We start from the raw sequence: 26,981 nt of genomic DNA on the forward strand, positions 1-26,981 counted from the left end.
GATTCTGCCTGGCCTGCTGCGTTCACCAGCAACTTTTATGTGTTTTGCAAGGTGGAATGTCTGGGTGAGGGTGGAGTGCCGTGGGTGTGGGGCGGGTGGCAGAGGAGTGCTAAGGGTGGGGAGGTGGCAGAGGTGTAGGCACACCCAGCCCTGAGACACCAGGCAAAGTCAGTTAATTCCAAACAATTGATTTATTGATCATTACAGAATGTTTCTCTGATGTTTCCCACTCCCTCCCATCTCCCTTCTCTTTTTCCCAACCATGATCTCCTTCTCCCTGCACCAGTTAGACTCTCAGTCCACAATAGAGACCCATATCAGAGTCAGGTTTATCATCACTCACGTCATCATCATGGGATGAAATTTGTTTTTTTTGTGTGTGTGTGTGGCCGTAGTACAGTGCAATGCATAAAATTACTACGGTACTGTGCAAAGTCTTAGGCACCTTGGCGATATATCCTAAGACTTTTGCACAGTACTGTAAATAAAGGTTAGTATTTTTCCAGAATAAAACACAGTATTCTACACCTTATAAAAATCTGTTTGTGTAAATGATATTTGGACAGTTTTTCATCCAATTATTTGAGAGAACCATTTATGTTTTAAATGGAATTGCACCAAATGACTGTAATAAAATATCTATAACTTTTCAACTGCCTATTGGGTCAAATAAATTAACAAATCGAAGAACTATTTTTTATAAGGCATTGTACTGAACAGCTAATTTCTGCAAGCTCCTCCTCATCCTCCAGTAGGGACCTTTAGAGGCATCTGATGTCAATTCGTAAGCAGCCGGCAATATTTTGTTTGTTTTTCTGTTCATCTTGCCTGTGAGTTGAATTCATGTGTATTGTATTTCTGTGAAGGCGTGCAGCAGCAGCACTTTGGCAGAATCCGGAAACAAAGCTGCTTAGGCTAAACCAAATGCAGGCCTTCTTTTTAAAAACTGATATTTTTTTGTGATTTTAAATGCACTTTAATAACTAGCGTTGTTTGTTTACAGCATTTAAAAGGAACAGATTTTGAGAGGGTTAATTGGCATCTCGATCTCAAATTGACATTTTTTTGAATGTGTGTTTCTCTTGTAAATTGTATTTGGCAGTCCATTCTGAAAGTTTCCTATTACCAAGCCCTAGAATATTTGGACATGTTGCATTGATGTGAAATTACAAGACTTGTGCTGTGATGGAATGCCATAGTGTTGCTTTGTCTGTTTAGAACAGAAACTCTCCCTTCTCCGTAGTATGGCAGCGGTGGACAGTTTTCAACTACTGTACTGGCAGGTTGCCAGGACGTGCAATGTCTACGCTGATGCATTAGCTGTTCTGGGAGCCTGGTACGTGACAAAGAAAAGTATCCGCTTTGTCTGTGATCTCTACAGCATGGTCAGACTCCATTTCATCCCGAGATTGGTGGGCAGGAGATACCTGCTCAAACACTATGGCAAGTGGGCCATGGTAACTGGTAGGTAGTTTTTCTCTAATCTCTAAGTGAATGAAGTTGACCGGATATAATTAAAGTCTGTTCATGCTATGTGCAATGTGGCTTCATTTAGGCAGTTTAAATGGTTTGGCACTGGCTAGATGGGCCGAGGGGCCTGTTTCTGTGCTGCACTTTTCTATGACTATCTGTACCATGGCTGGATTTGCATAGTGACCACAACTGCAAAACCCCTGAGTCTACAAAACAGTACAAGGCTGCCCACTGTATCAACACCCAGTGCAGCAGGTTAAATATCCAATCAGAAACAAGGAAAAATCTGCAGATGCTGGAAATGCAAGCCACACACACACACACAATGCTGGACGAAGTCAGCAGGCCGGGCAGCTACTATAGAAAAAAGTACAGTCACCGTTTCAGGCCAAAACCTTTCAGCAGGACTGAAGGAGGGGAAAAAGCTGAGGAGTAGATTTTAAAGGTGAGTGGAGGGGAGAGAGAAGCACAAGGTGATGGGTGAGACCTGAAGGGGGGGAGGGTTAAAGTAAAGAGCTGGGAAATTGATTGGTGAAAGAGCCATGGAAGAGTGGGGAGCGGGGGAAGCCTCTGAGTCCAGCACATAATTCTCTGAAACTTCCACCATCTCCAACAGGATCCCACCGCCAAGCACATCTTCCCTCCCCCCCCCCCCGCAACTTTCTGCTTTCTGTAGGGATCGTTCCTGATGCGACTCTCTTGTCCATCCACCCCTCCCCACTGATCTCCCTCCTGGTACTCATCCTTACAAGCGGAACAAGTGCTACACCTCCTCCCTCACTACCATTCAGGGCCCCAAACAGTCCTTCCAGGTGAGGCAACACGTCTGTTGGGCTCATTTACTGCGTCTGGTGCTCCCAGTGTGGCCTCCTGTATATTGGTGAGACACAATGTAGATTGGGAGACCACTTTGCCGAGCACCTACGCTCCACCAGGAAAAAGCCACTCGTTTTAGTTCCACCCCATTCCCATTCTGATATGTCCATCCAGGGCCGCCTCCACTGTTGTGATGAGGCCACACTCAGGTTGGAGGAACAACAACTTGTATTCCGTTTGGGTAGCCTCCAACCTGATAGCATGAACATCGATTTCTCAAACTTCTGGTAATGCCCCTGCCCCCGCCTTCACCATTCCTCATCCCCTTTTCCCTCTCTCTCATCTCCTTGTCCACATCACCTCCTTCTAGTGCTTCTCCCCACTTTTCTTTCTTCCATGGCTTTCTGCCTCTTTCACGAATCAACTTCATCCCTCCCCCTTCAGCTTTCACCTATCACCTTGTGTTTCTCTCTCCTCTTCCCTCCACCTTTAGAATCTGCTCCTTAGCTTTTTTTCTCCAGCCCTGCCGAAGGGTTTCAGTCTGAAATGTCGTCTGTACTTTTTTCTATTGATGCTGCCCAGCCTGCTGAGTTCCTCCAGCATTTTGTGTATATAGATTAAATAGACAGTCATTTCAATTTCATCATAACTGCAGCAGTTTGCTGAGGTTTCATCATCAGAGTCTCTCAACCAACATTGTCAGTAATGTGAAACAGGTCTATGGGGAAGTCCCCACCCCCCTGTTCAAATGTTCCCCACTCTGACCTTTTACCTCTTCTCACCTGCCTATTATTTCCCCTGGATCCCCTTCTCCTATTCTCCACTCTCCCCTCCTATCAGATTTCTTCTTCTCCAGCCCTTGACCTTTGCCTATCACTTTCCAGCTAGCCGCCTCCTCCCTTTCTTTTCAGACCCGAAGGGTCTTGGCGCGAAATGTTGAACGTCTATTCATTTCCATAGATGTTGCTTAACCTGCTGAGTTCCACCAGGATTTCGTGTTATGTTGCTTTGGATTTCCAGCATCTGCAGACTTTCTTGTGTTTATGGAGAAGTTATCAACACTAAGTCACCCCAATTAGAACATTTGTGGTTAATGGTTAAGGGGAGAAGGCAGGAGAACGGGGTTGGGAGGGATAATGAAGTCAGCCATGATGGAATGGTAGAACAGACTTAATGGGCTGAACGGCCTAATTTTGCTCTTGTGTCCTATGGCTTTAAAATCCTTGACTCATTTTATAGCATTGTGGATTGAAGTGGTGACAAATCACCGTTTCAAAGGCATCCATAATTTGGGACTACTTGTGCTGATAGGTAGTCTGGTTGTCTGCAGCATGGTGGCTATATGACACAGGAAGTACAGAATGAAGCCTTTCTCTCGGTTCATTGCTCAAGATATTTTGCAAGATATAGCAACCTTGGGAGAGGCATCATCTGGGATTTCTCTAACTGAGAACACCAAATATAGAATATTACATAAATAAGTAACATGATGAATTTGTCATGGTGAAATGTAAACATTTAACCCCAATTTTCTGCCATTCCTCCATTTGCACAGGAATTATGTCAGCATGATATGAACTGGTGATGCGATAATTAAAATTTGGATTTTATCAAAATATCCTCCTCAGTAGTGGCTCCCAAGGTTAGGCCATGGACACCTACCATTAACCGAGGGTTCGTGGATCGCAGGTTGGGAACCCCTGCTCTACAGTGATTTGAGATCAGCATCAGAGATTCTGCACAGGGAATCAAATAACGTGCTGATAATAGGACCTGAAATTTGGTCTGAACAGCAACTGAAAAGGGGACCACGGTTGAAGAGACTCCAGGTGGATAAGCTCTTAGGACAAAGGAGATTTATTCCAGATCAAGCTAAGGGAGAAACTGGACAGTAAAGGTACCCCAAGCACAAACTCCAGCACAGTTAAGAAATGGGAGCACCTGAAAACCATCGTCCAAAATGTGGCTGTCAAGGTAGTTGGGCCTACCTCTGGAAGGAACAAAGACTGGTTTGATGAAAACGATGTTGAAGTCCAGAACCTGCTTGAGAAGAAATGCTCCTCCCATCAAGTGGCCAAGGCAGTATACAGAGCTGCTTGCAGCAGCCTCCAAGCTAAACTGAGACAGATACAGAACAATTGGTGGACTGCCCTAGCAGAATTAACACAGCACAATGCAGATACAAATTAGTTTTCCCTCCTCCTCCCCTCTTCTATTTCTCACACTGGCCTCTTATTTTTTCTCACCTGCGTATTACTTCTCACCGGTGCCCCTCCTCCATCCCTTTCTCCTATAATCCACTCTTCCTTCCTCTCCAGCCCTTTACATTTTCTACGCAACAATATCCGTGCTTTCTTGGAAAATATTGGCTGTTGTAACTCAACCAGTGGTGTACTAGTAGTAAAAAGTCACATTTTTAGATTAGATTATGAGGACACTCAGTCCTCGTTTATTGTCATTTAGAAATGCATTAAAAAATGATACAATGTTCCTCCAGACTGATATAGACTGATAACAGGATAAACCAAGACTAAACTGACAAAACCACATAATTATAACATATAGTTACAATAGTGCAAAGTAATACCATAATTTGATAAAGAGTAGACTATGGGTACGGTAAAAAATAAGTTTCAAAGTCCCGATCGCCTCATCATCTAATGCAGGCGGCAGAAGGGAGGAACTCTCCCTGCCATGAACCTCCAAGCGCCGACAACTTGCCGATGCATTGGAAACACCCGACCGCAGCCAACTCTGAGTCCGTCCAAAAATTTCATGCCTCCGATACAGGCTCTCCGAGCACCATCCTCTGCCGAGTGCTTCGACCCCGCCCCAGCCGCTGAGCAACAAGCAAAGCTGAGGACTCGGGGCCTTCTCCTCCAGAGATTCCAGATCACACGGTAGCAGCGGCAGCGAAACAGGCATTTCAGAAGTTTCACCAGATGTTCCTCCGTGCTCTCACGTCTGTCTCCATCGAATCAGGATTGTGCATGGCACCCTACTTGACAAATAACATTTGAGCAATAAAAAAGCTATAATTTCTAAGAGCACTGTTTATCATGTTGACCACTGTTATCAGACAAAGAATAAATATGTATTCAGAAAGTTCCTTTAACACTCCCATTTCCTATGATTAGGGATACTTGGTAAAAGTTTGTTATGCAGTATAATTTTTATCAGGATATATCTGATCTTTTAACTTGCAAGAATTTAATTTGAAGTTAATACATTCTGAATTGCTTCTATGTAATATTATGTGACAGGTAACTTTGTATATCCAGAAGTACAGATTAGAATGCATTTTTGAAAAATATTGACTAATAAATCTGCATTTGTCAGAATCCTGTTTTTGTGAAGCCTCAAGCTATGGGTTTTACAGTGTTAGGTCTGAGGATTTCAATCACTCTACAATGGTAACTAATATTTGACAGTAGCTGATTTATCTCTCTTGTGCTTAGGTGCAGCAGATGGGATTGGTAAAGCCTATGCTGAGGAATTGGCTAGGCAAGGAGTTGACCTGATTCTCGTTGGCCTTGATCAAAACAAGCTGGAAGCCCTGGCCACAGCCATTACAGAAAGGTTTAATGTTGAAACCTATGTCTTAGAAGCTGATTTTACTAAAGGGCGGGGAATTTACCCCCCAATTCAAGAAGCTCTGAAGAATAAGGAAATCGGTATTCTGGTGAATAGTGTGGATGTGCCCACTGATTATCCAGAGTTTTTCTTAAATGTTTCTGAGGACAAACTCTGGGATCTCATAAATGTGAATATTGCTGCAACCAACATGATGATTCACATTGTGCTACCAGGAATGGTACAAAGGAAGAAAGGAGCGATTGTTAATATTTCTTCAGGGTATTGCTGTAAGCCAACACCACAGATGGCTGCATACTCAAGTACTAAGGTAATGTCTAATGACTTCTACAATTATAATAAGTCCTATAACAATGCTACAGTTAAGTCTGAAGAGCAGATGCAAATTTCATTCACTTACTGCTGTCTGTTACTGAGGTTGTAATGGTTCGAATAGTTGAATTTAATATCAGAGAATGTATACAGTATACAACCTGAAATTCTTACTCTTCAGACATCCGAGAAGCAGAAAAAAAACCCCAAAGTATGAATGCCAGAAACATCAGAACCCCAAAGCCCCCCCCCACCATTTGCACCAGGGAAAGCACAAACTCGCTAGCATGCAAGCAATAGCAAAGCCAGCAAGAGATCTTGACCTAGAGTCTATCAAAACTACAGTCCATCCCAGCACTTCTGTATCTCAGACAGGCTCTCTCTCTCTCGCTAGTGATGGAGAGAAAGATCAATCCTGCAATAATGAGAGTAAGAGACCAGCAGCTCGCTGTTTCGATGTTACAATCTCCTGCATCACTTCTCCTCGTCCACTGACTCGAGGACTGACAGGCTGCTACTCACCATCAAAAAGAGAGAGAGTACATGGGCCACCTTCTGACAGCAGTGCACACTGCCTGCTGTCTCCATGTTTCATCGGTGACATTAACGAGGAACCAGGTTGTTAACAGAGCCGCAACCCAAAGGCATACGTCTTCTAGGCCGCACCTGGAGATAGCGAAATGCCAGGCCACACGTTGAGTCTGAGAGCCTACTGCTGGTGGAGAACCATAGTTTGAGCTGCAGCTGTAGATCGTGGCCTCTGATAGGATCCCAATGACTTTGAAAAGAAAGACCTAAGAAAAGAAGAATAAGCTGTTTTGCAGATGAACAGGAATTAGTCATCTAGGTCTTCAAAAACATCTGGCTCCATCTTTTAGTGATCTTGGAATAGAGGTAACCTGAGTTGAACAGTTATCTATTAGTCCTGTAGGTAAGCTCCATTAGCTGGGAAGGTTGTTGGAGTTAAGATGCATCAGTGCTACTAGAAAGATTGAAAAAGGTCGTGGAGCAATGATGCAACTTGGCTGACGATAACCTGCATCAAGATTGGGTCTCTTGTGGATGTTTTGGTTAGGGTCACAGTTTACCTGCCATCACCAATTCAATTCAATTCCTCATTTAACCATATATGAATACTCATAAGACTATAATACCAAGGAGCAGAATGAGGCCATTCAGCCCACCAAGTCTGCTGCACCATTCCATCATGGCCAATCCCAGATCCCACTCAACCCCATACACCCACCTTCTCGCCGTATCCCTTGATATCCTGACTGATCAGGCAACGAATAACTTCTGCCTTAAATATACCCACGGACTTGTCCTCCACCGCAGTCTGCGGCAGAGCATTCCACAGATTTGCTACTCTCTGGCTAAAAAAATTCCTTCTTATCTCTGTTCTAATTTTGAGGCTGTGCCCTCTAGTTCTGGATATCCCCAGCATAGGAAACATCCTCTCCATATCTACCCTATCTAGTTCTTTTAACATTCGGTAGGTTTCAATGAGATTCCCCCCCCACCACCCCGGATTGTTCAAAATTCCAGTGAGTACAAGCCCAAAGCTGCCAAACGCTTTTCATACGTTAACCCTTTCATTATTCCCGGAATCATCCTCGTGACCCTCCTGGACTTTCTCCAATGACAGCACATCCTTTCTGAGATATGGGACCTAAAACCGTTGACAATACTCCCAAGTGCGGCCCTACTAGTGTGTGAATATAGCTAAACGAAACAACAGTTCTCCGGGGTCAAGATGCAAAGACACATTACTGACCGTCACACACAGTAGCACACACAAGATCACAATTATGCATTAAGGGTCTTGAGGTCCACCTTCCCACACCCACGACACAGCCCTCGGTAGAGCGCGATGGCTTGAAGGCCTCAGTTTCAGCAGCTGAAAAGCAAGCGACCTCACAGCCTAAGGTCCGAGTCCATTGAGTGCTGCTAAGAAATCTGCAGTCGGCTACAACAGTGCTTGTCTTCTGCGGAGTAACACCCTGGGAAGGCAGCTCTGATTCCGTTTGGACACTGTGCCACACCACGCCCAGTGAAACGCAACGGCTCTACCCCCTCAATCTGGGTGGCCGCAAACGGGCTGCAGCCGAGGACTCGGCCCTCTCCATCTGCCTCTGTTCGCATCCAATAAATCAGCGAATTGAACTTGTTTGTCCAAGGGGGTATTGCAATTGCATGAAAAGCAACAATGACAGGCGCTCACTATTTAACTGTAAGTCTCCATCGACTCAGGCAGCAGCACATTGCAGATCTCCTTCATTATCCCATCAGTGAGCAAGTCGCCGATGGTGTAGACCTGTGGTCCTTTGAGTTCTTAACATATAGCAGGATTTTGCAATCATTAGACATACGCTTAAGAACAACAGTAGCACCTTTTGTTGACCTTGGAGAAGCCGCTGCGGTAAGTTGCAGAAAGGCAGCCAAATTTAAGGGGGTAGCTCCATACTTCCATGCATGCTACTCTTTTTTTTAAAGAGGGGGAAAAAAAGGATTAGCTTTATTTGTCACATGTGCATCCTATGCAGGCTGGTCCTGACTTGCCTTGGACCACAGGTGAGGTCTTCATTGGACTCTCTTACAGCTTGCCTACCATTCTCATGTGGGAGTGGATGCTGCCATCATCTACCTGTTGCAGAGAGCTCATTCCTACCTGGATGATGCTGGTATCATTGTGAGAATCACATTTTTTTGATTTCTCTAGTGCCTTCAGTACTATCCAGCCACTTCTTCTGAGTGGGAAGTTGATGGGTGTAGACAAGTCCACTGTCTCCTGGATTATTGACTACCTGAAAGATAGACCCCAGTTTGTACAGCGGGGTAGTTCTCTGTCTGAGATGGCGGTGAGTGGCACTGGAATGCCACAAGGGACTGTCCTGTCTCCGTTTCAGTTCAGACTGTACACTTCAGACTTTCAGTACAATTCTGAGTCTTGTCACTTGCAGAAGTTCTCTGATGATCCTGCGGTGGTGTGGTGTATCGGAGATGGTCAGGAGTCAAAGTACGGAGAACTGGTGGACAAGTTTGTGGAGTGGTGTGGGAGGAATCACCTGCTCCTGAATGTGGCCAAAACCAGGGAGATGGTGATTGATTTTAAGTGGAAGTGGACTGTGTCGAGTCCTGTATACATTCTAGGAGAAGAAGTTGCGGTGGTGGAATACAAATACTTGGGTGTTCACCTCAACAACAGACTTGACTGGAAAACCACACCAAGACTGTTCACAAGAAGGGGATGAACAAACACTATTTTCTAAGGAAGCTGAAATCCTTCAATGTGTGCTGTAGAATGCTGGAGGTCTTTTACCAGTCTGTTGTAGCGAGTACAGCACCTTTGTGGCTTTATATTGGGGGAGTAGCATTGATGCTGGTGATGCAGAAAGGTCAAGTAAACTCATCAGAAAGGCTGGATCCAACCTTGGCTACAACCCAGACTCTTTTGCGTTAGTGTTGGAAAGGTCACTAAACAAACTGTTATCCATCATGGAAAATCTGGCACATCCTCTCCATGACCTACTGAATAAAGGAGCAGACCACCCTTTCGAACAGGCTCATTCAGCTCCACTGTCACAAGGATCGTTACAGAAAATCTTTCCTACCAAATGCAATAAGCATATACAACAGTTCATCTCTGCGCGACATGAGAACAAACATCATAGTACATGTCTCTGTTTTATTATTTTGTACATTACTATTGCACATTAGTTAATTATTGTGTATGTTATTAGTTCATATTATTGCTAAATGTATTTTTTTGATTTCCCACTCAGGATCAATAACATTATTATTAAATATACAGTGAAATGTGTCGTTTGCATCAACGACAGTCTGAGGATGTGCTGTTTTTGATTTCCCACTCAGGATCAATAACATTATTATTAAATATACAGTGAAATGTGTCGTTTGCATCAACGACAGTCTGAGAATGTGCTGGGCCCATCCTGCAAATGTTGCTTTGCTTCCTGTGCCAAGACAGCACGCCCACAATTTACTAACCCTAACTTGTACGTCTTTGGAAACCGGAGCACCCAAGCAAACCCACATGGTCATTGGCGGGGGGGGGGGGGGGGGGGACATGCAAACTTCCTACAGAGAGCCATGGGAATTGAACCCTTGTTGTGATTGATGGCACTGTAAACTGTAATGCTAATTGCTACATGTTGTTGCAGCTTCCCACATTTGTTGGATTTTCCTTGTTTCTAGTTGGTCAGGAATTGTGATGAGGCTGAGCAAAATATTTCTTTGAAAGTTGAGAGAATGGGCCACCTTTTTAACATCCACAAACAAAACTTGCTCCTACTGTACAATACTAACTTCAAAGTTCTGATAATGAGACCATGGAAAATATGAATCAATTGTTGCGTCTTATGATCCAACTCTTAGAAAAGCAGAAATGATTGCTAAAACCCAGCTTCCCTTCAGCGCACCAGCATTGCCTTTGGTCATCTGAGAAAGTGTGTTTGAAGATCATAGCTGGGACAAAAGTCCTCATCTGCTGGAATACAGTGATCCCTGGCCACCTGTATACTTCTGAGAGCTGGGCTGCTTGCAGCAGTCAGATCAAAGGACCAGATGAATACCCAACAGTGATATCTTTTCAAGTCCATGGTAGGCTGAAGAAATAATATTGAGACTTTTCTGAAGCCGATACACTCAGCAATGAGACTCTAATTACATTTATTCAACTCTGCTTACATGTTTGTTTACGTGTCTGTTGTCAGTCTCCCAAAATTGATATTAATTTTTCAACTCTGTATAACAAGGCATTACTAAGTTGGCACTGGAAAAACTTCAAGGCTGCTCTAAAAACCAAGATCCCGTTGAGGATTTTGTGCATTCCTGCATTGGGAACACACAGAAACCCTGTGTACAGTGAAGGAGTGCACCACCTTCCAAAGTTCCTGCCTGGCAGGTTGCTCATTGGCACCAGTCACATCAGAACGTACTAAACTGGAGTAGAAGCAAATAATCCTCTATTCTGAGTGACTGCTTAAGGTACTGCTTGCTGGAAGTTCCAGGCTGATGCAATGTGAAAAGCCACATGTTTAAAAACCCTTCTGGAACTCTGGCTTTGTGTTCAATGGTTCCATTTCATATCAGAGAATATATACAACCTGAAAATCTTACTCTCTGCAGCCACCTTTGAAACAGAAGAAGACCTCCAAAGAATGAATGACAGAAAAAAACGTAAGAACCCCGAAGCCCCCTGCCCCACTCCCACGCACGAGCTGCAGCAAAAACATCAACCCTCCCCCACTTATTCTGGCATAAAGCATCAGCATTCCCAGCAAAGCCCCCAGAGCGAGACCGTGGTCTACAGTACATCAAAAGCTAACTGTTCGCTCCAAAATTTCGACATCCCACAGGCTCTCTCTCACTAACAATGGAGAGACAGATATCACTGCTTCCACAGCAAGAGGAGAGACAAACAGTCGCTACTTTGATGTTATAGTCAGTCTGGTCTGAAGCATTGCCTTTTATTTTGAGTTTCCAGACTTGAGAATCGGCAACAGACTCCCTCACCATCTCAAAGAGAGAGCGATTGATCCCAAGTGCAGAGCTCTCTGACAGCCACTATCACTGCCTTTGTGTGTATCCCCTCTACGCTTCAGTTCACGACACTGGTGAGAATTTATATCCACAGGGCCACGCAAGGCTCAGAAGCCGCCTAACTTTAGGCCACACCTGGACATACAAAACATGGCTGATCGGTGAGCTCCAGGAATGGCAACACACCACTGCACAGAACCGAAGTTTTTGAATGCTGCTGTAGATCCTGTTAGGACTCCAGCTACCCTGGAAAGGAAAACAGAGACATTAGAATAGGAAGAATTGAACTGTTTCGCTGATGAGCTGGTGCCATCTTTAGCTCTGCCCATATAGGTATAATGTGACTAAAATTACAATTATGTAGTTGTTTTGATGTTGCACAAGGTGTTTATATTTTGCTTTATCTAGATGGTTCTGAGGATTAGCAGACATCCCACCCTGCAAAAACTCATTTCAGGAAGGTAGCACCATCAATTTGCAGGAGACTTCCGGGAGAGGTGGGATGTCCGCAATAGAGTAGCTCCTTAGCAGCTGGCCAGCTAGTTTAAATAACATTAGCTATGCTAATAAACGAATGACACCTGTTAAAGTCACCTCAACATGTGTTTTACAGTCTTAACGCACCATGGGCAGTAGAAAAGTCACTGTTGCAAAAAGAGCAGCGAACAACACTGTCATTATTTTGACCCCTATTAGGCAGGGGTACACTTTAGTGTAGTCTGGGGTGACGTACGTTTTATATTTTTTTGGAACACTTTGCCATGTCGCGCTCTCGGTCGCTCGCGCGCTCTCAAGCACTCTCGCTTGCTTTCTCTCTCGCTCTCTCCCTCTCTCGCTTTCGCTGTCGCACGCTCTCGCTTTTTCGCTCGCACGCTCGCCTTCGCTCTCACTCGCACGCTCTCGCTTGCTTTCTGTCTCGCGCACGCGCTCTCTCTCTCGGTCGCTCTCGCGCTCTCTCTTGCTTTTCTCTCGCTCGCTCTCAAAAAAATTGATTTCTGTGATATTGTGTATAATTTGCGGGCATCAGGGAGCCACTATCAATATGCAGGAGACTCCGGGATGTTCCGGGGAGAGGTGGGATGTCTGGATTAGCATCACCCATTGGAATCTCTTTTAATGAAAGTGAAAGTAAATTGGAAAGTGAGCTGGTTTTTGAATACTGTTTGATTGCCCTGAACTACTAACTTATCAGCAGAAACCTGATACAATGGCATGACAAAGAATTTGCCCTGGTTTAAGGCTGAGAAGGGTTGAGAAAGAACTTATTACTGAATGAAATGTGCAGAGTTAACTACTTTTCATTGAAAGCTATGATGGCAGACAGGAGAAAGAAAGGTAGAGAAGGGGAAGTAACTGTAGCAGAAGATTAAAAGGTTAACAATAATTTATTTTAACTTCCAGATGTATTTGGACTATTTTAGCAGAGCTTTGCACCGTGAATATGCACCCAAAGGAATCTTTGTTCAGAGTTTATTGCCATTTTCTATAACAACTAAAGGAGATGGGCACAGCGAGGGTCTGCATTTCTTCTCCTGGCTAGCACCGTCACCTAATCTTTATGTACGTCATGCAGTTTCGACCCTCGGAATATCCAACAGGACACCAGGTTACTGGATGCATTCAGTCCAGGTAATTATAATGTAGAAAGTTGCAATTTTTGAGATTTGAAAATGGCGTTAAAATACACAAGTTCTTGAATTTCTTTTGCACTTTTCATAATGTTAATACATCTTAAATATTTATCTGGAATGTAATCTGTTCAATCAATAGCCAATCAATGAGAGGGAAATTATGTAGTTATTTGTTAGGAAGGTCTTGCAAACAAATAAAATGGAAAGTGACTCAAAGTTCAAAGTACATTTATTTTTAAAGTATCTATACATTATATAACCTTGAGATTTGTCTCCTTACAGGCAGCTACAAAATAAAGAAACCAAAGACTCATTAAAATGCATATTAATGAAAGTTTATTGATGTGCGTATCTTGACTAGGATGCTGGAAAGCACCACAATGCTTTCTTCAAATACACAGTAGACACTTTACTCATTTCAAAAGCCAGTGAGGGGCTTAATGTTTTTGCCAGTATTGAGAACCTATTAAATGCAGTACTAACTTTTTCTGAATTGGAACTTTGTCCAACATTATTTTCTCAAGCTTCTGGAATGAATGTGCTACTTTGGCTCAGTTATAGCAGTGTCTCTTTCTTAATTTCACAGAATTATTAATAGCTAAAATGACAATGGCCATTGCCTGCATTTCTAAAAGAAATTATCCATTTAGGCTGATGTTCCCTGGAAATAAACAGCCTGCCAAAGAACCATTGCTTTTAAATTAGCAGTGCTTTCATCTCTATTTAGAAAGACATGGCTCAGGCCGACAGCAAAACAATTGAATATAACCTACCTTGATATTACTAGGGAAATGTTGCATTGACAATGGCATTGTCTCTTGCTGAAATGTTAAATCAAGCTCTATATAAGAACTTTAGATAGGTATTGAAGAGAAGGCTATTCTCGGAATGCCTGACCCCACATTCTTTCCTCAATTATTGAACCTTAAATTAGTAATTGAAGTAATCAAAAGGAATGTGCAAGCTGAGCAGGTACAGCTTATTAGATGTGAAAGCTTTGCTAATAAGTAATGTAATTGTTGAAAGTTGGTTGTTTCAAGCATGGATTATGACTAAAGATCAGAATAAATAAAACAAATTTTGTTGTGGCACAGTGGCGCAGCAATTAGTGTAATGCTATTACAACTTTAGCAACCTGAGTTCAATTCTTCGCACTGACTGAGAGGAGTTTGTGTGTTCTCCCTGTGATCATGTGGGTTTTCTCCTGGTGCTCTGGTTTCCTCCCACATTCCAAAAAACATATGGTTAGTAGGTTAATTGGTCACATGGGTATAATTGGGCAGCGTGAACTCACTGAACAAGATACCATGCTGTATCTCTAAATGAACAAATAAAACAAACGAATGATACTATCAAAATAGATTTAAGTCTCAGCAATGTAATAAGAGATCAGGGGATAGGGTTAGAAGATTTAAAAATATCTGATAAGCTTAATGATATAAGGTGGGTAATGAACTAAGGTTGCAATACAGAAAAAAAGATAATTATTGAACAACTGAATACTTACTGCCCAACACACCACTGGCATTTAGGGCAGCAATGAATTTTCTCTATCTCTGGCAGTGTTCAGGGCTTCCTTCATCATGTCAGTCACTTCCTCTTGGTTTTCTCTACTGTCAGTCATGCGAGTCCTGGGTGGAGACTCAGGAATACCATTGCACTCAGATGTAGAAGGACTCTTCATTGCTGTTTCTGTAACAATTTTGTTTTACTAGTCAGGGTTGTTAGCCCTGAGCTGAAGCCCCAAACCTGGAGGACTGGTGGACCACTCTTTGTCTGGCCTTTGATCTGATTGGCATGGGTGATCCCACCAAGAGCCATAGCATAAAGCCCTGACTCCAGCTAACATAGGTGTTCGGGTCATTGAAGCACGCAAACCTCCAAACCCTATGACAAGGTTGTGGTCCTCTTGGAGGGAACAACTGAATAGAGAATTGTTAATGAGTGACTGGTTTAATGTGAGTTGCTGAAGGAGAAAACGTTGGGCTAGCAGGGAGATTTGGGAAGCAATGATAGACTAAAGCCCCAAGAGAATACCTAATCAAAAGCATCGTCAAAGCACCATGATAAAATAAGTTAATGCACATGAAGGTGAAAATGCTGTACTATTAGAGGTCATACTTTACAATAAGGAAGATTGCTTTAGTTGTTGCAGATCAGTCATCTCACCCCACTTAATCACTGCAGGAGTCACTTTGGGCATTCAATATTCTTAAAGCTGCTGTAACACGAGGCCAGAAATGAAAAATTTTCTGATGAATACACTATTCAATTCTATTTTCAAAGATATTAATACTGCAACAGCAGATCAGAAGCTCGATGCACTTTGTGACCCCTTTAAAGCATTTATTTCATCAACAAAGCAGAGTTTATAAGTCTGATAGCATACATTCTGCTTCTCTAGATGAGCACAGGTGATCCATGCAAGTGAAGAGCTTGCTTGATTGGCACCTCTTCCACTGCCTTTAACACTCTCTATCAAAGCACTGTAGTAGAAATGTAGTAACCATGTACTCAGCTTGGCTACTTGGATGGCAAGTTCTAAAGCTACACCCTTGATGACCAAAATAGAACATTGATTTACTATTGACATGTGTACTGAGATGCACTTAAAAAAACTTGTGTTTGCATCCTATCCAGCAGATCTTGCCATGCATAAGTACAGGGTAATAAGAAGAAAACAGAATGCAAAATATAGTTTAGCCACTTAAGTGCAATGCAGGTAAACAAAGTGCAAGGGCTGTGAGGAAATCAATGGGAAAAGTTGTCAGATTGCTGAATCTTTTGCATATGAAAGGTCTATTCAAAAGTCTGATAACCGCAGTATAGAAGTTATCCTTGAATCTGATGGTACGTATTATCTTTGTGATTCACTGGTCTTCCCCAAAGTGATTCTAGACTTCCAGCATGCTTACCTCTTAACTGTTCTCCCAGTTCTGGGGCAGTGAGGAATGGATAATAACTGGGTGAATTATCAAAGCCATTCACATTATGTGAAAGAATAAAATAAATGCCCTAAATTTATTCAGCTGTTGGTATTTTGCTTTAGGGGATACAGAGTATCATTAATTGCAAGGAATCCATTCTGTGAAACAAAACATTCATGACTTGTACAAAATTATTTTTATGATTCTTTTTTTCTTCTTTGCAGTTTTTATTTGCCCAGTACATACCAGAATGGCTGTGGATTTGGGGAACTACTCAATGAACAATAGATCGTTTAAATGTGCAACACACAAGTAGTAAACCAAGGCTCTCAGAAAACTATCTTGATTTACAGTGCCACTCACAGCCCAGGAGTTTGTTTATACATGAAACAGTTGTTTATCGTTACTGTAAGATATCTGTTAAAATTTTGCTCCATTTTGAAATTTGAAGTGACAAACAACATATCACTTTTACACCTTCAAGAGCTTCAGAATTAAAATATTACTTGTATTATAATAGTATCATAATTACAGATAATTTGTCAGCTGCTGCCAAGCTAACAGATGCCATGTAAATTAATTGCCTCATCAGGTTAATTCAGCAAATGGGTAAACTATACTGGTTAATATCCTAAATTCAAAATAATATACTTAGGCATAGTAATCCTCCAAATTCTGACTATTCCCTGCTAGAAATAAAAGTTCTACAAGGAAAAATTGCAATGAAGAACCTTTGGTGGGCAGAGTTGGGGTAATAATGGGGTGATAATGCTCATCAACAAGGTATTTTCACCCGCAGAACTGCCACTTGCTGGATTTTTTTTTTTGTTTTTCACACTATTCTTTGTAAACTCTAAACCCTTGGGTTCCCGACCTTTTTTATGCTATGGGCACCCACTGATGAGTCTGTGGACCCCAGTGTAGGAACCCCTGCGAGATACGGTTGTACATGAAATCCAAGGAGGTCAGCATCCTACGAGATACTCAAACCACTCCATCCAGCAGCAACAATCATTTCATGGTCCAAGGCATCTAGATCACACTTAACATAGAACTGTACAGGCCTTTGGGCCCACAATGTTGTGCCAACCCATAAACCCTGCCTCCCATATAACCCCCCCACCTTAAATTCCTCCATATACTTGTCTAGTGGTCTCTTAAATTTCACTAACACAAAATAATCTGCAGATGCTGGGGTCAAAGCAACACTCACAACACGCTGGAGGAACTCAGCAGGTCGGGCAGCATCTGTGGAAAAGATCAGTCGACATTCTGGCCCGAAACGTCGACTAATCTTTTCCACGGATGCTGCCCGACCTGCTGAGTTCTTAAACTTCACTAGTGTATCTGCCTCCACCACTGACTCAGGCAGTGCATTCCACGCACCAACCACTCTCTGAGTAAAAAACCTTCCTCTAATATCCCCCTTGAACTTCCCACCCCTTACCTTAAAGCTACGTCCTCTTGTACTGAGCAGTGGTGCCCTGGGGAAGAGGCGCTGGCTGTCCACTCTATCTATTCTTCTTAATATCTTGTATACCTCTATCATGTCTCCTCTCATCCTCCTCCTCTCCAGACAGTAAAGCCCTAGCTTCCTTAATTTCTTCCTCATTCTGATGTTTGGACTGAAGGACAACTGAATTTCTTAATCGTATCTGCATGGTTTTATGCATTGTGTTGCTGCCCCATGATTGATTAGATACTTGAATTAACGAGCAATTATAACTAATACAGTGGCCACTGAGTGTGTAACTATTGAGAAAATACCAGACATTCAAACATTTCTAGATTTTAAACCAGTTGCTTGAAAATGTCAAAATTTACAAATTCATGTGTCCACCTATGTTGCTTGTGAAGAAATACAATTTCAAGAACTTTGTAAAATTTATATATTTCAGAATTGCCTATTGAGTATCCTCTAAGTATGTTTAAATATTTGCCATAATTATGTTTTCATAAGGAATGGAATATCTCAAGACTTTAGTTATTGGAACATAAAGTGGCTGAAGACTTCTCATTTTACATTGACTGTTTCTTGGCATTGAATATATTTTATGTATTTAAAATATTTTATATTTAATGTATTTTACCATTTTTGCCAGTCAACAATTGTCATTTTGGAAAAGCTTTGTTTATGTACCACTGAATGATGTTTGCAAACTGATATTGTCTTACTCTGTGGTGCTTTTGGCTGGGTTCGCATACGTTATTAATATCACATTGGGCAATAGTGAGCATTTAAAAAGTTTAAATTGTTTTAGTTAATATTGGCTGCCTTGAATGAGGAACTTTTCAGTTCGTTTATGAGATCTTTCCAGTAGAGTGATTCTTCTTTTAATAACTTTTCACAATGTAGCTAAATGTCTGTGTCTCTTCAAATCATACAAAATAGGTAACTTGATGATGCCTATTATAACCATAATTTATTTTATTGTAAGCTGTGTGCAATTTTTAAAGTTGAATTACTGATTGGAAAATGCAACATTATTTGACTATCTGTTGGTGTTAAAAATTTACTGTGGTACAGTATTTGTAGCAAAGAATATTCCATTAAAATCAGTATTCTGATTGCACAACTTGGTCCTGTCACAGTTTGGTGGTTTTTCACATGAGAAGGCATAGTTTTAAGGTGCTTGGAAGTAGGTACAGAGGAGATGTCGAGTAAGTTTTTTTACGCAGAGAGTGGTGAGTGCGTGGAATGGGCTGCCGCCAGTGGCGGTGGAGGTGGAAATGATAGGGTCTTTTAAGAGACTCCTGGATGACTACATGGAGCATAGAAAAATAGAGGGCTATGGGTAACCCCAGGTAATTTCTAAGGTAAGGACATGTTCAGCACAGCTTTGTGGGCCAAAGGGCCTGTATTGTGCTGTAGGTTTTCTATGTTTCTAAACCTGTGCTATTTTGCAGTAGTAGTGGTGTCATCAGTAAACTTGTATATGGTGTTGGCGCTGTACTTAGCCACACAGTCATAGGTGTAAAGTGAATAGACCGGGATGCTAATCACATGTACCTGTAGTGCTCCTGTGCTGATGGAGATTGTAGAGATGTTTTTGCCAATCCGAACTGACTGGAGTCTGCAAGTGAGGAAATCAAGGATCCAATTGTACAAGGAAGTATTGAGGCCCAGCACTTTGCGTTTATTGATTAGTTTTGAGGGGATGATGGTGTTAAATGCTGAGTTGTATTTGATGAAGAAGATCCTGATGTATGCACCTTTGCTGTCCAGATGTTCCAGGGTTGTGTATAAGAGCCAATGAGGTGGCATCTGCCATGGACCTGTTGCTTCAGTAGGCAAATTGGAGCGAATCCAAGTCGCCACACATACAGGAGCTGAAAAACACTTCATCACTGTGGATGTAAGTGCCGCTGGATGATAGTCATTGAGGCAGGTTACCGCGTTCTTCTTGGGCACCGGTATGATTGAAACCTGCTTTAAGCAAGTGGATTCCACACACTGCCAGAGTGAAGAGACTGAATATATTTGTGAAAACACCAGCCAGTTGGTCAGCACAGGTCTTCAGTACTTGGCCAGGTACTGCATTGAGACTGGATGCTTTCCTTGCATTCACTCTCTTGAAGGCAGCCCCTGTGTCATCTTCAGATACTGAGACCAAAGGATCATCCGAAGACATAGGGGTGTGCGATGGTTCCTCCCTGTTCTGGTGATTAAAGCGAGCATTGGAGGCATTGAGCTCACCTGGAAGCAAAGTTCTGCTGTCCCCTACATTGCTACATTTAACTTTGTAAGAAGTTATGGTATTCAGACCCTGCCACAGCTGTTGAGCATCCCTTGTTGATTCTAGTCTAGTCCAGAAACTCCACTTTGTCTTTGAGATCGGTTTCCAAAGATCATACTTGCACCTCTTGCAGCATTCTTGGTCTCCAGAATGGTTCATCCAGGGCTTCTAACTGGGGAAAACCCTGAACAATTTCATGGGGACACTCTCAGCTACAGCTGTTTTAATAAAGTCTGTTACGACCCTGGTGTAGTCATTCAGATCCTCAGAGGAGTGCTTGAACGCGACCTAGGCCATTGACTCAAGGAAATCCCGCAACCGTCCCTCTGCCTCCCGCAACCAGCTCTTGGCCGACTTGACCTCTGTAGCCTTGCTCTTTAGGCTCTGTGTATGCAGGTCGTAGGACTACAGGCAAGTGAGCTGACTTGCCAAACTACAGTCTTGGAAAGGAAGAATAGGTGTTCCTTATCATATTGTACCAGTGGTCCAGTGTGTTGGGTCCTCTGGTGCAACAGTTTACACGCTACTGATAATCAGGCAGGGTTTTCTTCAATCAGGCCTGGTTAAAGCCACTGACTATTTGAAATGTGTCGGAATGGGCTGTTTCTTGCCTGTAGATGGCGTCGTGCAGTTCCACAAGTGCTTGCTTATAATCGGCCGCTGGTGGTATATAAACCGCGATCAGGATCATGGATGAGAACTCCCGATGCAAATAAAATGGTCTACATTTGATTGTTAGGTGATCTAAGTCAGGGGAACAAGAGGTTAACATAACCCCCATATCCAAACACCAAAGAGAATTGACTAAAAAGCACACACTACCACCTTTTTCCGTATCAGAGTTCATGGTTCAATCTATTCTGAAAATCATAAAACCCTCCGGTCGGATAGCAGCATCCGGCATGTGCATTATTAACCAAGTCTCAATGCAACAAACAATTGAGATCTGCCTCTGATACAGCAGCTTTGTCCTGGGATTGTCAATCTTTTTTTTTCCAGTAACTGCATATTTGCCAACATAATGCTGGGTAGAAGAGGCCTCATTACTCGGTGTTTCAGCCTGGTTTGATTTCTGCCTCTCCTGCCACGGTTCTGGCCATGGCATTGACCTTTAAAGGTGCCACGCTTAACTGCCCCACAATGCTCTGCACTCAGTGATTGATCATGAGATCTGAAGATCATTGAGGTAACTTCATAGTCTGTTGTTAAGAGGAAATTTAAATGCTGCAGATTGCAGTGAAAGTAATGGTCTTACGGGGGCTGGTGATCATGATTGTAAACTTCCCATAGTTCTAGTTCAGGTGAAGTCGAAGAAGAGGAACAAGAGAGATAGCACAGGATGAACACTGGATCAGTTGGAAGGCTCAGGGGGTGATAGAGAGGTAATTGCACCCAAGGTTCGAGACGCAGGAGACTGCGTAACAGTCAGGAGGATGAAAGGGGTTAAGCGGCCAGTGCAGAGTATCCCTGTGGCGATCCCCCTCAACAACAGGTAAACCATTTTGGATACTGTTGGTGGGGGGATGACCTAACAGAGGAAAGTCACAGGGTCTCCGGCACTGAGTCTGGATCTGTGACTCTGAAGGGAAAGTGGGTTGAAGAGGCGAGCTGTGGTGATAGGGTATTCATTAGTTAGGGGAACATTAAGGAGGTTCTGTGAACAAGAACGAGTTTCCCGGATGGTATGTTGCCTCCCAGGTGCCAGGGTCCATGCTATCTTGGACTGAGTCCTTAGTATTCTTAAGTGGGAGGTTGAGCAGCCAGAGGTCATGGTCCATGTAAGTGCTAATTTCATAGGTAGGAAGAGTGATAAGGTTCTGCAAAGTGAGTTCTGGGAGTTAGGTGCTAAGTTGTGATCTCAGGATTGCTACCCGTGCCACATGCTGGTGAGCCCAGAAAAAGGAAGATCATACCTGTCCCTACACCTCCTCTCTTGCCATCATTCAGGGCCCCAAACAGTACTTCCAAGTGAGGCAACACTTCACTTGTGAGTCTGTTGGGGTCATCTATTGCATCCGATGCTCCTGGTGCGGCCTCCTTTACATCGGTGAAACCTGACGCAGATTGGGGGACCGCTTCATCGAGCACCTCCGTTCCGTCCGCCAAAACAGACAGGATCTCCCAGTAGCCACCCACTTCAACTCTGCTTCCCACTCCCATTCAGATATGTCCATACATGGCCTCCTCTACTGCCATGATGAGGCTAGACTCAGGTTGGAGGAGCAACACCTCATATACCGTTTAGGTAGTCTCCAGCCCCTTGGTATGAACATAAAATTCTCCAACTTCCGGTAATTCCCTCCCCCTCCCTTCCCCTATCCCTATGTCACTCTGCCCCCTCCCCCAGCTGCCTACCACCTCCCTCTTGGTTCCACCTCCTTCTACTACCCATTGTGTTTTCCCCTATTCCTTCTTCACCTTTCCTCTCTATCACCTCCCTGCCTCCCTTCCCCCACCCCTTTATCTTTCCCCTTACTGGTTTTTCACCTGGAACCTACCATCCTTCTCCTTCCCACCCTCCCCCCACCTTCTTTATAGGGCCTCTGCCCCTTCCCCCTACAGTCCTGACGAAGGGTTCCGGTCCGAAACGTCGACCGATCTTTTCCATGGATGCTCCCCAACCTGCTGAGTTCCTTCAGCTTGTTGTGAGTGTTGCTTTGACCCCAGCATCTGCATATTATTTTGTGTTTAAGATCATACAGTTTAACACGTCGCTAAGAAGTTGGTGTAGGAGGGAGGGCATAAAATATTTGGATCACTGGGCTCTCTTCCAGGGAAGATGGGACCTATGTAGAAGGGGCAGCTTGCAGCTGAACTGGAGTGGTCTAATATCCTAATGGCAAGGTTTGATAGTGCTGCACGGGGTTGGGGGAGTGGCGGTTAAATTAGAGTTACAGGGGGATGGGAACTAGAGTGCCAGAACAGATAGTGGAGAGGTTGCGGAGAGAGATCTTGTTAAGACCTCAGTCAAAGTCAGGAATCAAAAGGTTGAGCATGGTGTGACTAATGTTCAGAATCAACACTTCGAGTGATAATGCAGAAACTTTGAAGTTAATAACTCATCTCCTCTACCTTAGGCCATGAACTTATCAATCACCCCTGCTGTGGACACTATCTGGAGGTCCAAGCTCCGTATGCTCCACGACCGCTGGACTAAGTGTGTAAATGTAGGAGGGGACAATGTTGAAAAATAAATGTGCTAGGTTTTCTAAAATTGGCTCCTTCTACCTCAGGCCACAAACTTATCAATCACCCCTCGTCGTCCCCTCCTACATGTACACACTTAGTCCAGCGGTCATGAAGCATACGGATCCAGCAGGGGTGATTGCTAAGTTTGTGCCCTAAGGTAGAAGGAGATGAGTTATTAACTTCAAACGTTCTGCATTATCACTCAAAGAGTTGAACTGCACATGCATGTAACGAGAGCATCTTGGACCTCTAGGTGGTCCACAGCAGGGTGATTGATAATTTCATGGCCTAAGGTAGAAAAAGATGAGTTATACAGCTCTCGTTACATGCAAGTGCAGTTCAAATCTTTGAGTGAAAATGCAGAAAGTTTCAAGTTAATAACTCATCTCCTTCTACCTTAGGCCACGAACTTATCAATCAGCCCCGCTGTAGACCACTTTTGGAGGCCCAAGATGCCGACTTCTACAAAGAAGGGATCCGTATGCTCCACAACCGCTGGACTAAGTGTGTAAATGTAGGAAAAATAAATGTGCTAGGTTCTCTAAAATTGACTCCTTCTACCTTAGGCCACGAACTTATCAATCACCTCTCGTACTTTGTTTCAGATTGGAAGTGGTTAGCTTAGATCAGTCTTTCTCAATCTTTTTGCCCTGGAGGAGCCCTTGAAATAATTTTCAGGTCTCAGAGAACCCCAGCTCATGGTACATTAGTGTGATCAGTAAGTTGTAGATATAATAATCCAAAAATAATTGTCAATGCTCTTTTGACTAGAGAATGAATTTTTAGCCAACTTTTCTTGAAAAGCAGATAGGTAAGCTTAGTTTAGCTTTCTTGAAATTAATCTCTTCTTTCTCTATTTCGTGTTGTGATGCTATTTACAACACAAAAAATTATAGACAAAGTTAAAAAGTGAGGCTACTAAAAACCTTAAGCCAAAGCAATATGAATAAAAATGTAGCCTAAGATGCAATTTTATTCAAGATTTTGAAAAAATATTTTCTTACTAAGTGATATGATCAGACTCAAATATAGGCCTAGTATGTGAACACTGTGTTTGCATTTTGCTGCACAAATCCTCAATTCTGGGTCGAACTTGAGATAAGCACACATGGATTTCACCTTCAACTGAAATGAGATGATTTCTATCCTTGCTCTTAATGCTTGTTAAGCAAGAAAAAGCTTGCTTACACATGTAAGAAGTTGAAATCCAGAACTCGTTCAGGGGCAGGTCAGTAAATCTGATCTTGAGTGCCCGATCAGACTGCAGCTCACGAAGTTTTTCCTCTTCTCTCAAAGTCAAGTTCTCAGGCTCAGCAGAAGATTAAGAGAAAGGGTCCCTCACCCAGTCATACACATGTTGAAAGGGAGGAAAAATACTGTTCAATTTGTACTGCAGTTCTTCTAGGTGGCTTTCAATAAGACTGGAGACTTTCTGATATCCTTCCTCACTCTGAAGCCTAAGTAGCAGTGGAAACATTTCAAGATTTCCTTTTGCAACATAACTTTTCCAAAGATTCAGTTTCCTTTTAAATCCAAGAATCTTGTCACTTGAAATCAGAACATTTTCTCCAGGGCCTTGCAGAGACTTGTTCAACTGATTCATATGATGAAAAATGTCTGCTCAGTAGGCTAGTTTCTGCAGCAATTCTTCATCTTCAAAGGACTCAGCAAAATCTGGTCAACTATTTTCTTGAAAGTACTCCTGCAATTCACTTTTCAGCTCAAACACCCTGTTGAGAACTCTTCAACTGCTAAACCACTGGATTTCTGTATGGAGCAGGAGATTACTGCGCTCTTTACCCCAGTTTTCACACAGGTTTTTAAACATTCTCAAGTGAACTGGTCTTGTTTAATGCAGTTAACCATTTTTGTAGTATCAGCCAGAACTTCTTTCATCTCCAAGAGTTTTTGGCATCAGCACCTCTCTGTGAAGAAAGCAGTGTGCTGTGACAATGTCAGGATTCTTTTTTACAAGAGAAACAAATCCTTTCATGGAGCAGAAGATTGATGAGGCACCATCAGTTCAAATGCCAGCACAGTTCCTCCAAGACAGATCTTTCAACAAGACCTTTCCTCCAAGACAGACCAATCAACTGTCCAGCTCTTGGCTCCATCCCTCCCCCTCCTGTCTTCTCCTATCATTTCAGATTTCCCCCTCCCCCTCCCACTTTCAAACCTCTTACTTGCTCTTCTTTCAGTTAGTCCTGACGAAGGGTCTCGGCCCGAAACATCGACTGTACTTCTTCCTATAGATGCTGCCTGTCCTGCTGCGTTCACCAGCAACTTTTATGTGTGTTGCTTGAAATTCCAGCATCTGCAGATTTCCTCGTGTTTGCCTTTTGTTACGATAGGAAGACAAAACATTAAATATATGATGCTGAGCATTAAATATATAAATGCTGAGCTCGTTGACTTTATTAACTTTGCCTCCAACTTTCACCCTGCCCTCAAGTTTACCTGGTCCATTTCCGACACCTCCCTCCCCTTTCTAGATCTTTCTGTCTCTATCTCCGGAGACAGCTTATCCACTGATGTCTACTATAAGCCTACTGACTCTCACAGCTATCTGGACTATTCCTCTTCTCACCCTGTCTCTTGCAAAAATGCCATCCCCTTCTCGCAATTCCTCTGTCTCCACCGCATCTGCTCTCAGGATGAGGCTTTTCATTCTAGGACGAGGTAGATGTCATCCTTTTTTAAAGAAAGGGGCTTCCCTTCCTCCACTATCAACTCTGCTCTCAAACGCATCTCCCCCATTTCAAGTACATCTGCTCTCACTCCATCCTCCCGCCACCTCACGAGGAATAGGGTTCCCCTGGTCCTCACCTACCACCCCACCAGCCTCCGGGTCCAACATATTATTCTCCGTAACTTCCGCCACCTCCAACAGGATCCCACCACTAAACACATCGTTCCCTCCCCCCCCCGCTTTCCGCAGGGATCGCTCCCTACGTGACTCCCTTGTCCGTTCGTCCCCCCCATCCCTCCCCACTGATCTCCCTCCTGGCGCTTATCCTTGTAAGCGGAACAAGTGCTACACATGCCCTTACACTTCCTCCCTCACCACCATTCAGGGCCCCAGACAGTCCTTCCAGGTGAGTCGACACTTCACCTTTGAGTTGGCTGGGGTGATATACTGCGTCCGGTGCTCCCGATGTGGCCTTTTATATATTGGTGAGACCCGCCGCAGACTGGGAGACCGCTTTGCTGAACAACTACGCTCTGTCCGCCAGAGAAAGCAGGATCTCCCAGTGGCCACACATTTTAATTCCACATCCCATTCCCATTCTGACATGTCTATCCACGCCCTCCTCTACTGTAAAGATGAAGCCACACTCAGGTTGGAGGAACAACACCTTATATTCCGTCTGGGTAGCCTCCAACTTGATGGCATGAACACTGACTTCTCTAACTTCCGCTAATACCCCACCTCCCCCTCGTACCCCACCCATTATTTATTTTTACACACACATTCTTTCTCTCACTCTCCTTTTTCTCCCTCTGTCCCTCTGACTATACCCCTTGCCCATCCTCTGTGTTCCCCCCCCCATCTTTCTCCCTGGGCCTCCTGTCCCATGATCCTCTCATATCCCCTTTGCCAATCACCTGTCCAGCTCTTGGCTCCATCCCTCCCCCTCCTGTCTTCTATCATTTTGGATCTCCTCCTCCCCCTCCCACTTTCAAATCTCTTACTAACTCTTCCTTCAGTTAGTCCTGACGAGGGGTCTCGGTCTGAAACG

General features: G+C 43.4%; 1 protein-coding gene across 2 annotated transcripts; it reads left to right on the top strand.

Annotated features, from left to right (window-relative positions):
• Positions 1 to 758: 758 nt before the first annotated feature.
• On the top strand, positions 759 to 17,960 carry hsdl1 (hydroxysteroid dehydrogenase like 1). 2 transcript variants are annotated; one of them, XM_072251589.1, is made up of 5 exons: positions 759 to 830; positions 1,219 to 1,464; positions 5,748 to 6,193; positions 13,159 to 13,386; positions 16,540 to 17,960. In XM_072251589.1, the coding sequence occupies exons 2-5, from the start codon at positions 1,245 to 1,247 to the stop codon at positions 16,594 to 16,596; spliced, it is 951 nt and encodes a 316-aa protein (XP_072107690.1). In that variant the 5' UTR covers positions 759 to 830; positions 1,219 to 1,244; the 3' UTR covers positions 16,597 to 17,960. The 2 variants fall into 2 exon arrangements, with proteins under 2 accessions (XP_072107690.1, XP_072107689.1); XM_072251588.1 differs by having other exon boundaries at positions 767 to 784.
• Positions 17,961 to 26,981: the final 9,021 nt, after the last annotated feature.

The sequence above is a fragment of the Mobula birostris genome, chromosome 2 (assembly GCF_030028105.1).
Source record: "Mobula birostris isolate sMobBir1 chromosome 2, sMobBir1.hap1, whole genome shotgun sequence".
In the NCBI taxonomy this organism is placed as follows: domain Eukaryota; kingdom Metazoa; phylum Chordata; class Chondrichthyes; order Myliobatiformes; family Myliobatidae; genus Mobula; species Mobula birostris.

Coding starts and splice junctions, on each gene's coding strand:
- hsdl1 (XM_072251588.1), top strand. Junction 1,465..5,747: donor CAAGTGGGCCATGGTAACTG/GTAGGTAGTTTT, acceptor TCTTGTGCTTAG/GTGCAGCAGATGGGATTGGT. Junction 13,387..16,539: donor ACTGGATGCATTCAGTCCAG/GTAATTATAATG, acceptor TCTTCTTTGCAG/TTTTTATTTGCCCAGTACAT.